General features: G+C 36.7%; 1 protein-coding gene across 4 annotated transcripts; it reads right to left on the bottom strand.

Moving 5' to 3' along the window:
• Nucleotides 1–396: 396 nt before the first annotated feature.
• CLN8 (CLN8 transmembrane ER and ERGIC protein) lies at nt 397–12,984 on the bottom strand. 4 transcript variants are annotated; one of them, XM_081943589.1, is made up of 4 exons: nt 12,781–12,984; nt 12,230–12,245; nt 8,793–9,442; nt 397–4,949 (listed from the first exon to the last, which is right to left on the bottom strand). In XM_081943589.1, the coding sequence occupies exons 3-4, from the start codon at nt 9,333–9,335 to the stop codon at nt 4,626–4,628; spliced, it is 867 nt and encodes a 288-aa protein (XP_081799715.1). In that variant the 5' UTR covers nt 9,336–9,442; nt 12,230–12,245; nt 12,781–12,984; the 3' UTR covers nt 397–4,625. The 4 variants fall into 4 exon arrangements, with proteins under 4 accessions (XP_081799715.1, XP_081799713.1, XP_081799716.1 ...); XM_081943587.1 differs by lacking the exon at nt 12,230–12,245; XM_081943590.1 differs by lacking the exons at nt 12,230–12,245; nt 12,781–12,984 and adding an exon at nt 12,331–12,563.
• Between the last annotated feature and the right edge of the window lie 2,048 nt (nt 12,985–15,032).

Below are 15,032 nucleotides of genomic sequence, written 5' to 3'. Positions count from 1 at the left end.
ACTCTGACCTCGTGGCTTGATTTTTATAATCACAACTGGACCACAGCAAGTTAGTAAGGCTATCATAAATAGATTCACAGAATAAGTAAACTGGTAGATTTGGAAAATGTTAGTGATACGTAGATAGTATAATGAAATAGAAATAACGTTCAGCAACAATGAGAGACAATTCCTTCCTTGTATAATTGTGAGCAAGACTAAGCTGAACAACTAACATATTGATGTAAAGATATAGTAAACCACATTTGAAATGAAGGATGCAATTCGGATGGCATGGTACCATTCCAAAAAAGATGTAGAATTTGAAGATTACATGACATTGATTCTAGTTTTTCCTTTCCACAAATGGGCAAAAATATTGTACTCTATAATTTACCAAGAGAGGGAAAGACTAAATGGAGATATGATAAATGTTTATTAAGCACAATAAACAACAAACAGCTCCCTAGACTTCAGGTAATATGAAATCATCTGGAACTAGTTCAGAATAGACAAAAAAAAAATAGTTTCTTACAAAAAGGCAGAGTTGCTACTGGCTTAGGCATTTTTAAAATCATGGAGGACAAGACCATTAATGGCTAAGTACTGATTTAGGCAGTACTGAATGCTGTTTCAGATTGAATATAATAGACTTCCCCATCATGGTGCCCTCCAGATACACTTAATTTCCAAACTTCACAGCTATTAGAATATTTGGGAATACACAATCAACACCTCCAAGTAACACCACAAAGAAGTCCATGCCTTTTTTTATTCCACATACAGATATCTAGAAGTATCTGAGTGGCTATCTGTGACAGAAAATGAAACTAGATAAACTTCTGGGTACTGGTAATTGCATTTCAATATATTAGGGGAAAAAATATTAAAATAAAAATGCTAGAAAAGATTTTTTTTTACTGACAAGAAAGCACATTTCACTGCCCATTATTTTAACTGCAAGCAAAAAACCCGTGAAGCTTATTAAATAATCAATAATAAAAAGGAAAGAAAGCAATACATTTATTAGTAATTACTAAGGAGCAAGAAAAAAACAATATAACAAATATATTTGCTGCATAAAATACTTTAAAAATAAAGTTCTTATTTTTAGGAAGTAGCTATCCTCCATTAGCAGATAATATATAACTGGGGATGGTAATCAATATAAAACACATAATTTGTGGTTGTCCACCGCAAGGGGATGTAGGAGAGAATAAAAGCATGACAACTCAATAGTAAAGAGTACAAATAACTATCTCATGTTCAACTTTATCAGTATTATTTAAGTAGGAAAGTCGTAAACCACATTTTGTAATACCTCATAGGGCAAGTAGGAAAAGAGAAAGGTGCTTAATTCCCTCCCACTCCTACTTTTCTTCATTACAAAGTGCATATGTTGACTTTTCTTCAAACCGAAACATATTTTAAAGATCACTTGCATGAAAAAGAACTTGGAGCTGCTAAGAAATATTTACAAAATGCAAATACCCAAAACTAGCTTGCAATTAAGAACAAAGCATAGCTGAGACACCCAAATTTCTCATATATCTAGTTCAGCTCTCACATTTGTATAAAAAATGAAATTCTATCTAAACATGTGATTTCATTAATTATTAGACTACTACAGATGCCTAACACCCACTATTCATCTTTAAAAAATACTCTACTCAGCTATTCTACATTTTTTAGAAAAGTGTACTGTATCCCAACAATTCTACTTTTTAAAAAATACTCTTGAGAGAGAAAAAAGTCTTATTTCTGTTGCAAATTTGACCAACTGCCCCAGCAAAATTCCCATTTCTATTATTTGGACCTACTTTTTATTTTGGTGCTAAGCAACAAAGAACCTTTTAACAGAGCTCTTTTACATTTTAGTCAGAACGCATAACCTGCAATCACAGTATTATGTAGTAATGCATGACTGCACAAGTTCTAGCCATCCATTTCTTGGTGTGGTGCCTGTGGTCACTAAGGCTGCCACCAAATACCGAATATGACAGCAGGATAAACTATTACACATATTCATCTTATATATACATAAGGAATAAAAAAATTAAATCAAATTTAATGGAGGTGTGGCCTGACTTCTTTTAGAACAGAACAGAAATGACATATAATCAGGAGTGAGAGGAATTCTAATCAAAATAATCATTAGCAGCAGCATTCCCATCTAAATCACAGTACTGATTCAGGGGAAAAATATAGACTAAACTCTGAATTATTGTAGGCAACTGAGATAAATAAAACCTCAAAGGTCCAAAGCTATATATTAGCAAGTGAACTAGAAAAATTAAACTCATTTAAAAAACCAACAACCAATACTGCACATGCAACTAAGTTATGGGTTATACATCAATATATATCTGAAATTGTTTACTAACTACTCCTGATTATAGATCAAGCATTAGACATTATTCCATACATAGTGCAATTTCTCACCCACAGAAACATAGGAAAATAATATATACTACATGTATGCAACTTTTTCAGTGACCAATAGGCAATCTACCATTTGATTGCTTCCATTTTTGCAAGGTGCAAATGTTTAATAAAAAATTTTTGTTGTGCAAACTGCAACTACTTTGCTACTTTGATTAAAAACAAGCAAACTGGTAAACTTCTGCTATCTAGAAAGAGATACAGTGTCTTGGTCACAAAATAAACTGCAATTGAGGGAGTCATTTTGCATATACCCCAGGGAAAATGCAATTAAACAGAATATTTCTGTGATTTTTTCACAGAAAATAACAATGGGCAGGTTGTTATCTTCCGAAATGATGTATCAATGAGAACATTCTAATCATTCTAAAATGTCCCTGATTGGATTTTGATCCCAATCCCATCTTCATTAATGACATTTAGCCTTTGCCGGGGGGGGGGGGGGGAGGGATCTGTCTTTGACAGAGGACTGTAAACATGGTCACAACCATCTTCAGAATGCAAATTTTCAATTTTCCATCTCATATTGTGGCTACTACTCAGAAAATGTAAGTTAGTCAAGAAAAATACATTAGTTGCGTTATTCCCAACAACATTTTAGCTAGAAATATGGCATAATTCAAAATATCAAGAATGAAGAGTATTGAAGATGATTTAAGATAACTACCTTAACTTGGATTAATTATTATGCTGGTCATTCAGATTTTATTGATAAATTAACTACACAGATTCAAGCCAGGTTTCTATACATGCATTTAGATTATGCAAAAATTTGCCTCTCTGAACTATTATTCTTTCCAAATAATGACTAGAGTAAATGTTTAATACTTCTGGTATGTCTAACTTTCACAAATTTAATACTGTTTCCTAAACAGGGAAAAGATAGAAATTGGAAAAAACTTTAGACTTCAACATTTTGTGCAATCTTACCACTTGCCTTTCACTAATTTTACTAGGATGGGAAGAGAAAGAGATATTTCAAAGTATGTCATTTACATATTTCCGTACTGAGCTTGAATATAACAGCATTAATCTCAGATTATCATGCATTCTATATTATTTATACTAAAAGAATATATACCAAACTCAATGCATTATCTTTTAGAGTAGTTGTATATTCCAGATAATTTTATAGCATGTTTGTTTAAAATAAGATAGGTACTTGTATGTCGCAGCTGCCATTAGATGGCAGTGTTCAGCAACTTTCCACTGAAATACAGTATTAGGTTAAGGATTAGTTTCAGCAATTGTTATACAGTAATTAAATAGTGGAACAAATAAAATTTAAGATTTATACGTTGATTTTGGATTTTAGGGCCTGGGATTAACAGATAGAACAGAACTTAATAGAATTTTAAAATCTAAAGGTGGGGATGCAAAAAATTGGAAGCTCAATCAACTTCAATATCTCTCATAATGAAACAGCAAAACAGCAGCTTCCCTAAAGTGCCATATCAAAAATTGAATTTGTTACTTATTGGAAATAATCTTTAAGGTATACAAGCTTTTCTACTAGCCACTATAGAATATTGCATGTCAAAGAGAAATATTTTTCAAAAATGTTAAACCCAAGTTATGACCATATTTTCAATGTCGAACTACTCTTCAAATGTAAACTATATTTCATAAATTTCTAGCATTGATGTTAAACATTTTGGTGCTTTTCAAGGAAAAATGTAATGTTACCCCTCCCTTCTCATATTAGATACTAAACTGGTTTGGCATTTGGCATTCATTAGATAAGGTAGCACACTTTACATAGAAACTGATTTATATATAAATGAAAAGGAATTCCAGGAAGATAAGTGTAATTTTAGATTGATTAATCCAATGGGAAAGTAACCCCTGTACTGGACATTCTTTGAGACAAGACCTAGAATCCTTTCTAGACTGTAATCTGTCCTTCAGCTGACATGTTCAAAATAGCAAGTCCTGGAAGCAGCAATGTAGGTTCTAAAGATGGACAGACAAGGCAGTTTGTTTCCTGCACTTTGCAGGTTTATAGAATATTCCCACATGTGACTAAGAATGCCCGACATTTAGGACGCACCTGCAACATTTATTAAATGAGGTTAATAATATTCCCAATTAGATAACATTACTAGAAACTAGTAATTTAGATCCCTTGATAGGCACAGCTTCATATTCCCAGTTGTCTATTTCTGACCAGATTTTACGGTTACCCGTAGAGATCCAAGTCAGTTTCAGAGCCCTTTCTTCTGGAACGTTTCTCCATTTACTTTCATAGATGAACCATTTTTCATTGTTGTACCACTAAAATTCCAGTCAACAGGAGAAGAAAGTTGAAGAGTCTTTTTATGTGTCCAGTAGGGATTAAGTATGAAGGTAACAGCGCTCAATCCTGTTAATAAAACAGTAAAATATAAAAGTCCCAGATTTTCCATCACAGCATTCCAATTGGAAAGACACACCCACCACATATGGTAGGTAAGCATCATGCGGCAGTGAAACATGTGGATCATTATCCACTGACTTGCCTTCCAAAAGAAAGTATTAGCCCGGCCAGTCTAGAGGGGAAAAAAAAAAAACCAAGTTAAAATACCAAATAAGATAGAATTTAAACGTATTTCACATGAAACAAGAACCATACTTGCAAAGTTAAAGCATTATAGAATGTTACTACTTCCAAATTTGTTGAAAGTTATGAAAGAAGCAGGGAATCTGAAACAAAACTAGCTTGTGAGTAAGAACTTGATTAAACATCTGGATAACCTTTTGGAGGACAAAATGGAATGTCAGCAAGAACAACTATTAGGAAGTATGCTTCAGTTCTTCCAATTCGAGCAAATTCATGCCTTTTTGTCTCATGACTGAAAAGGTCAAAGGAAAAATAACCTTTTGCTTTATAATCCATGCCCTACATCAGCTACAGAACTGGAAAATGCAGGAGAAAATGTCCCAACATATACCAGTAAATGTTAGAAGACTGCTCCAAAAACAGACTTATTCCACAACAGATCTAGATTTCATCTGTGGAATTTTGTCAAATCCGTAGAAAATAGTACTGGCTACCTCTTAATTTAAATAAAAAGAGGGATGTTTCCTGCCATATTATCCCAGGCTGTATTACTAGGAAGTAGATTTCAATTGAGAAAAAAGAGCCAGTTTAATCTAGTAATTAAGGTAACATGTTAGAAAGCGGGAGACTGTGAGTTCTACCTTAGCCATAAAAGCCAGCTGGGTGTCCATGGGCCAATCACACTCTCAGCCCAACCCACCTCATGGGGATATTGTTTTGGAGAAAATAGGAGAAAAGTGTCTCCTCTATTTGTAAAAATAATAAAGGCAACATATACATGAATTTGTCCTTTACTATTCTAAACCCATCTTACTAAACATCTTTATGGTGTTCAAAGTACTCTTCTAACAAGGGTAATATTAAATTGGAGGCTTCAGTATTCTGATATAAACTTACTATAACATGCAATGTCTCCCACCTATCCCAATATCTCTAGTCTAGAGAATAGCTTGAATCCTAAGGCAGGGGAAATCTGAAAATTTCTAACCTCTCCTTTCTTTTACTTACTCAGGGCATTACTTAGCAATATAAATCATGTTTTATGTGAACTCAGTTAAAATTATACCAGTACAGTATGTTCAATTCCAGCAGTATCTCAAAGGAAACATTTGAATTTTGAGTCAGGTTCCAAAACTGCTATGATTATTTCACCTAAACATAAACAGATGGTCAGAAACCTCCTAGCACAACTCGGCAAAATCAAAGTAAATGATACCTACTTGATCTTGACATTCATATTGAAGCATAATAACCCACAGTGTTTAAATTGCTCAGTTGTTCCTATGAATTTAATTGTTCCTTAATATTTTGAAAGAAATCCTGGCGATCATATCTGCTTGGAAAGACCATAGTCTGACAAAGCAGTTCTTCATCTAATATGTAATAGTGGATAGTTTATAACTAATCAAATATAATGAAAAGTATACCCAAATGTTTTTCAATTGATGTTACTTACAATTAGGTTCAAAATATTAATAAGAATATTTTCACAAGTGATTATCCAGATTTTCAATCTTTATAAATCAAAGGTGTCATTAACCATAACTGATGTACCTACTCTCTTTTACTTTTAATAATCAAATCTAGAAAGGACTGGTTGGGTTCATATAATTTACTATTTTGTTTTCCATAGTTATTTTAATCTAGAAGAGGCTGGTTGGGCTCACATAATATATTCAGCCTAGATTGTAAAAGTATAACCTAGAATGACAGGCACCAGTATCCCTTTTACCTCCTCTACTAACATAATTCTGCCACTGCTATACTTCTGCCAATTCCCAGGGATTAAAATAATAATAATAATAATAATAATAATAATAATAATAATAATAATAATAATAATAATAATAATAATAATAATGATGATGATGATGATGTACATCTTATGGCCAGAGACCAATTGTCCTTTACATATTACAATGGTTGGGCTCAAACTAACTATATTATGGCTCAGAATAATGTACGAACCAACCACCATTTGGAACCATCTATTTTTTCTTTTTGCTCTCTTGTCCTACTTATTACTTGGGAAACTATACTGAGTTGGGGTTGGCAAGCTTATGGTCTTCCCAATGTTTAAACAAAGCTCCCATCACCCCCAGCCACAGGCTGAAATAGTCTAAATTGTTTGCATTTCTCTCATAAATGTTTACATTACAATGCTGTTTTAAATTTGCAGTCTAAAGTATAGTCTATAGTATCATGTATGCTGTATAGAGAATTCTATTGCTTTAAAGGAATACTATTCATATAGTCTATTAATAAAGCTGAATGACCACAAGTGACTCAAAGTGGCATATTCAAAAGATTGTAAAACACACTATCCCAATAAAGCAGCTTTATGGGAGAGCTTCTGAACTGTTGCATATACAACTCTCCTTATTGCTTTCTCTGCCACCTCCAAATGAAGGAAGCCAAAGTGTACATGGATTGCATTTGCTGTCATTTCCCTTATCTATCCTAATGACACATATAGTTAACTTCCCCTTATGGTTTTAGAAAAAGAGAAGATGTTATATTATGTCATGACCTCACATACAAGGTCTTACATAACTTCCTCAAAAGTTATGAACTTTTGTTGATATCAGAATGTAGTTGCAAGAAATAAACATTCTCCAAACAGAGCTCAAGATTATTTTCTTGGATTGGTGGTATTGTGGGGCAGTCAATAAGCAATCCACAAAAATAGCATCTTAATCTATGGTTCCATGTCACAGGAAAAAAATCCAATTATGTACGTAGTTCACAATATTATAAAATGGGACACTATATGTATTTCATATAGAATCCAATCTTATTTAATTACTTAAAACAACCTCACAGATAACAGTAGTGTTACATTTGATGTGGTGGATCTCCCCCATGTGCCAAACCTATCATGGATTGAAATTCTTAATGCAACTTTAATTCTTCATTGGAATGCACACTATCAACATGAACTGTTTTAGGTCAGATTACAATTCATGTAACTCAACATTCTTATTAGCTACAAAGGAAAAGGACAGAGCTCTCATAGACAGACACACACACACACACACAATAGGACGATTGAATGGAATTGAAAACTACATGGCTAATTTCTACCAGCATTATTTTGAGTCTCAAATGCTTCATCATCCTTCCAGTGATATTTCCCATCGTCCCCAAACTGGCTGGGGACAAGTACAGAATGTTGTTTATCCCAACCAGATTTATTGATTCTACAATATTTTTCCAGCACAAGTGTTTTGGATGCATTTGTATTCTAAAACACATTCCTAAGCTAAATTTAAAATAACATTTAAAGTTACATTTAAATTTAAAGTAGTAAATTTAATACACACAATATTGAATTAATAGATTTAATATTTCATCTGCAAAAGCTCACTCAAGATTCATGACCTATTAAAATTAATTATTCAATCGGGTTACTCCTAGCTGTTGCTCTACCACTTAATGTTCTAGATCTGAGAATCAGCTAATCTTTTCAAGTGAGCATTTATTATGACACTCTTCTGTAACAGTTACATCTGTTGGTAGATGAAGAACACTAGCAGTGAGGACCTCCAAGCAGCTATGTACTCAGACATGGGTCTAGGCTTGATCAGTCAGAGACTCTGGAAATGCATACAATAACAGAGAAGAGATGGAGGATTAGATTCTAGATAGGAGATTCAGCAAGAAAAAAGTGAAGAGTGAGAATTGTAGCCTGAACTTTGAGAAATAAAATGCTCTCAGAATTGCTGCAATTCTAGCCTGTTTTGCCATATGGACTTCCACTGGGAACTAGTCTAGACAAAATATGTAATTTTATGTAGCAACCATAGCTCTTCTTTGCTCACTTCTCTCTCACCTTTAAAAGTATCCAAGACATGCAAGTGAAAGGTGTACTCATCTCAAGTAGCATTCCCATCAAAGGTATATAATGTCCAGATTTTATGTTGGTTATCAGACCCAAAAAACCACCAAAGGCAAAAAAATGGTGAGCAACTACAAATAAATCAAATGTTTTAAAGATAAAATTAGAGACATGAACGGCTACATTTTCCAGCAAAAAGAAGCCAGAGGCTATGAGGCAACTGAACCAACTCCAGTCCTGCTGGGAATAAACCTTGTCAGCTTGAAAAACTGGATCTATAAGTAAAGCCCAGAAGCCAGCCACACAGCTCTGAATGCCGAACACGCCTCGTGTAGCAGCCAGATTCCAAAAGACTTTCTCCTTCGCTGACAATGAGCGGTAAGTTATACTCAACCATGAAGACAAAAAATGTGAAAAACAAAATATTCCCAAGTAGAAAAAGAAGCCAATGGCCACTAGTGCCAAACGAACTTCCCACAGAACATAATTCCAGGCAAATATGGATCTAGATGTTGCCTCATCAGTTTGAAGATTCATGTCTTCTACTTATGTTGAGATCGTTTGGGGAGCATCCACTTAAGGTCCACTTAAAAATCTTGAACTTTTGCCCATGTAGTCAGCAGCAACCAAATTCTCATAGTCATCTGTAGAAAATAATAATAAAACAAAATGCTCTATACAGTATAGAAATACATACATTACACATAGTTCTAAGAAGTTGTACAGACTCAGTTTACACACTGCACTAAGAGGTCCTTTAGTTTGTGTAAAACTTTTTGTATAACCAAAATGGCTCAGAATGTTGTGTAATCCAATAATAATTATTCAACAAACTGATTAAGTAAACATCAAATGAGAGTCCAACTTATGCATTATTAGTAGCAGTTCAAAGGTTGCTTGGGTTTCTTGCATATACTGAACTTCTGCAATTAACACTGAGATAAAGCATCACACATTGCTTCTTAGTACCTATCACCGGCCATATTAGTGTGGCTCTGAATCCAAACACTGACCTATAGAAACAAGTCATGTCTGTGATGGCAATTAAATGTGTAAAGATATACTTGTTGTAGTAAACTTATTTAGCTATGTTTTTTTAAAAAAACATTAAGAGTTGCACACACCTAACTATGAAAAGTGCTTTCTGAGGAGAAAACTAAAGATGGCATGGGGGATAGCTGGCTGGCAAGATAGCTATAGTTGCATTCCTTGATTTAGTGCCCCCCACAAGGACTGAACTTATAAAATGGCCCTGCAGAACAGCTTAGACAAAATTATGGTTGGCTAATTTGTGACACAATATATTATATAAATCCAATCAGTGTAATCAGTACATGGTTACATCAGTACATATGTTGTGTGAATCTAAACACCCAGGTCAATTCAGGTAAACATGGTTAACTAAACCATGAGTAAGCAAGGACAGACTCATGAGTTAAACAAAAACATAATCAGTGGTTATAGCCAACTATGGCTTCTTTCACTGTGTTCTTACCCTTACTGGGTTGTATTCCACACTGTCAGGAAAATGAAGTTGCACACACAACCTTGAGGCTACTTAGGGAACACTAATAATATGTAACTGCTGTATTTTGCAGGCAGTTTCACAGGTGCACGACTGCCTAGTCATTAGCAGGGAAGGGATGTTTTCAAGCTTTCTTCCATTATGCCTTGCAGATGGACTTAAGTAAGCACTAAGTTCCAGATGCATATTTCATTCCTAGCCATTATACATTATAAGCATATTATACATTATGATTCAGGTCTGGGTCATAATAATTAACCCTTAACTGGAAATAAAGACACACAAACGCAGAGACAACCATAAAAGAATATGCTGTACTTGATAATATCCTATCAAATAGTTTTAGCAATTGTTCCTGACTTCTGACTTTATTTTTTAAAAATTAATATATATTTCTCTGATGACTTTCTACAATAATGGTTGTAGTTGTTTGATTACCAAAGACAGAATTGCATTTCCCCCCCTAGACTTGACAGGCACTCAGTTGACAGACTGTCTCCCATTTACACAAAATCAGGAATGCCTAATTCAGAGTTGAATTCCCAATTCCATGCTGGTTGAGGATGATGAAAGTGAAAGTGGAACTCCAACATAGGACAGAAGCAACAGCTAATTCAACATTATCCGTCCTACCCAAAGATATTTTTAAAATAAATTTCTGCAGCGTGATCTTTTTAACTTGGAGATACAAAAAGGAAAGTAAAGCCACTGTCACTAGATGCTCACCATATATTGCTAGTAATTTCATATAAGGTATTTTCCTGATGACCGTCTTCCAAAATCCTGTCTTCCTGAGTCCTTTCTCTGTACACCTCAATGCTTAAGAATACCTTTCTTGGTAATGCAGACAACCAAGCCATCCCAAATGCCCAAGGCTCCTCAGATTAATTCTTGCCTAGCAACAGATTTAATATAAGTAAAGCTTTGTGACACCCTCATTAAACGCTTAAAACCAATAGGAAAATAAAACTATTTTTACGGAAGTGTGGCTGCCCTAACAACTCTGAAGAAACACTGATGGACAGGAAAAAGTAATACCATACCCTTAAAATTACACTTCCAGTTATACAATACAATAGTAGAGTTGGAAGGGACCTTGGAGGTCTTCTAGTCCAACCTCCTGCCTAGGCAGGAAACCCCATACCGTTTCAGACAAATAGCTATCCAACATCTTCTTAAAGACTTCCAGTGTTGGGGCATTCACAACTTCTGGAGGCAAGCTGTTCCACTGATTCATTGTTCTAACTGTCAGGAAATTTCTCCTCAGTTCTAAGTCACTTCTCTCCTTGATTAGTTTCCACCCATTGCTTCTTGTTCTACCCTCAGGTGCCTTGGAGAATAGTTTGACTCCCTCTTCTTTGTGGCAACCTCTGAGATATTGGAACACTGCTATCATGTCTCCCCTAGTCCTTCTTTCTCTTAAGCTAAACATACCCAGTTCCTGCAACCGTTCTTCATATGTTTTAGTCTCCAGGTCCCTAATCATCTTTGTTGCTCTTATAGTCCTCGACTTACAACCACAATTGAGCCCAACATTTCTGTTGCTAAGGGAAACATTTGCCAAGTGAATTTTGCTCCATTTTATGACCTTCCTTGCCACAGCCGTGCACTACAGTTGTTGAGTTAGTAACACGGCTGTTAACTGAATCTGGCTTCCCTGTTGACTTTGCTTGTCAAAAAGTCACAAAAGGTGACCACATGAGCCCGGTGTACTGCAACTAGCATAAATATGAGTCTGTTGTGCCAAGCGTTCAAATTTTTGATCACAAGACCACAGGGATGCTGCCAGGGTCGTAAGTGTGAAAAACGGTCATAAGTCACTGTTTCACAGCGCCGTTGTAACTTTGGTCACTAAATTAACTGTTGTAAGTCGAGGACTACCTGTACTTCCCTCAGACCTCCTCACCATCGTCTCTCTTGTTCTAAAAAAAGAGGAATCCGAATTAGCTTCACTTCTGCTTAAAAGAGTCTCCCGGAATTGTAAAAGTAAGAAAGAAAAACCACCACCTAACGTGGAGAGCAACGAGCTGCCTTCGTCCATAGCGGGTGGCAAAGGGAAACTGGGGCTCTTCGGGGCTTCTGAGGTATACGTCCCTGTCCCAACTTCACCCTTAAAACAACGTTGGCAACCGAGAAGGGTTGTGTTTATTCTTCCTCCCTTCTTCCCACGTACGTGTACACACGCGCGCACACTTAAATGGACTACCACAGCCTTCTTTATTCATGTCAGATGCACCTTCAGATTATAAAGACATATAACCTCCAACCTCCAAGTAAAAAGAAGTAAAATAAAAATCCAGAAGCCCTCCCTTCCCCCCCCCCCATCCCCCATCCCATGGGCAGAGCCTGCCACAGTGAGAGAGGAGAAACCCACCACTTGCAAAAGGGAGCCGTATTTTCTTCTCTCTCCTCAAGGCTCTCCCTAATTCCGCGCTTCTATTCAGAAGCGGTCCTTACCGGTTGACGCCAAGGCCTCGGTCTGTCGGCTTCCCTTCCCCTTTTGCAACCTCAGTCGATCGGCTTCCCTTCCCCTTTTGCAACTACCCCGTCTGACTTCTGACTTCGTTTCTGTGGAAGTTTTGGTTTGGCTTGGGTTTTTTTTTTTCTTCAATAAACGTCGTCTTCTTCCCGTCACGCGCTTAACAACTCCCCCCTCCCCCCTCCTCCCTCCTCCCGGTCAGCCGGGTCCAAACCAACGCTTGCAGCCGAGGCCGCCCTGCGTGCTTGTGCGCTGGGCCTCGCATCCGCCCTCGTTTCCCTTTTTCCGTTCATCAGTCAGGCGGAGAGGCTGGGGCAAACCATTTGGTCGCTCGGAGAGGGGAGGCAAGAGGGAGCGCCGTGAGGGAAATTTCTGAGGAAAAATGAGGGTGGTGGTGGTGTCCCCAATTTGGGTGTGATTAATGTTAATCATTTATCATTTGTTTAGTTTGTCACTCACGTACAAGGTAACAGGAATAAGAATAAACATGAATAAGAACACAGGAAATGGGTACAAATAAACGGAGACAGTAGGACAGGGACGTTAGGCACGCTGGTGTACCTAATAAACATTTTAGTAATAATTCTACAATTTGTTCTATTGGTCTGTAACTGTCCCTATTCCTAAGCCTTGCTTAATAAATGCCCCAGGAGTTATCTAATACACGGTTTATTTGCTGCAGCCATCTCTGCTCCTAACTTTTAGCTGATTTTTGCAAGTTGCCTAATACTTTGTTGCTTTTTGTCAGCTTTCTAACTACCCAGAATTGTTACAAGCTTAAACACCTGCATATTTCTTGTGAATAAGCAGTCTTTGTTTTTGCCAGACAGACTCCACAATAACAGGCTTACTGATTTACTTTCAAGTATGTGTTATGACTTTTCTTTACTTTAGCAGACAGCCCATCTCACACACACTCCTTTTGAACTTGAAAATGATTTAACTTTCCAAGATTCATCCAACATCAATATCAGTGTACTGGGAGACCCAGTTTGCTTACACTTGGAAAAGCAAAGCAAAAGGCATTGTAATGCACAATGGGTGATTAAGAGAACACTGTCTATGCCTGCCAGGGTCATTATTAGGTTATTAACCAGTTGAAATCAGACAACCTTCCTGTCAGCCAATGCCACCAGCCTTTCTATTCATCCATGTGGGGTGGGGGGTGTTTGCAGCTATGTTTGCAATGTGTGTAGTTCAGCTGAGGAATTCCTCTGATTTGTCCAGAATATGCACACAGCATTGTTGTTCAAGTAGTGTACACATACCTCTTTAGGATGCCAATACCATATCTAGAGCCATCCTATTGTGAACTGTCATTTTCCAAATGGCTTCTTGGTTTTTTTTGCCGCAGCAATAAAAAAAAAACTCCCCAGTCTCACTAGCTAGGATTTCCTCCACCGCCTGTATAAAATGCATGACATTATTGAGGAACCAGAGCCCACCGAATAAAGTAAGGGATTGGTAGTTCATCAGGTACTTTCTGGATTGTTCAAGGTCCCTATGGTTTCTAATCTTTCTTTCAGATAAAGTGGGTATAATATTGGTGGATGGGAGGAGCACAGTTACATAGCAAATCATATATCATACATAGCAATCCCCTTTCCTTTCCTTTTATAAGGCTCCATGGACATGCAAGAATCCAAAAGGCATATTTGCTATTAAAGTTTATCCCACAGCCAGCTGTAAGGCTCTAGTAGAGTGACCTGTTCAGCTAGTTGGGCAGAAATGTTTACTGGTAATGAGCTGACTTCTACAACTTCCCATGGTGTGACCACTGCATATCCTGCATTTCTCTGGCCTTCTACCATAAAGCTACTAACATTCATAGTCAACATTTGGGATAGACTGATCCCAAAGATTGGGTCTATTGGCATAGACTGAATCCATCACCTTTACACAATCATGATGCAATTCACCTGGGGCAAGAGTGTAGCTGGATTGAATATCTCTAATTGTATGGCTGGGGAGTCAAGCAAGAGGGTCTGATACTTGGCTTGGCGGCCTCCAGTCATCCAAAATGCTCCCTTTACTTCCATAATCTCTTGAACCCTGTTTGGGACTTTTAGATAAAAGAGATAAAGTGATAGTGTTAACTGTAGAGCTTCGTCAACTAGCAGGGCTGATGCTGCCACTATTCAAGCCATCCCAATGCCCACAGGTCTTTGCCAGGAACCTAATTTCTGAGTGAGAACTTGCATTGCAATGTCTTTCCATTCATATAGAGTAA

Source organism: Natrix helvetica (genome assembly GCF_964273705.1).
Source record: "Natrix helvetica genome assembly, chromosome: 2".
NCBI classification, from domain to species: domain Eukaryota; kingdom Metazoa; phylum Chordata; class Lepidosauria; order Squamata; family Natricidae; genus Natrix; species Natrix helvetica.
The sequence above is the reverse complement of the archived record's forward strand: the minus strand, read 5'-3'. Positions and strand labels throughout refer to the sequence as shown.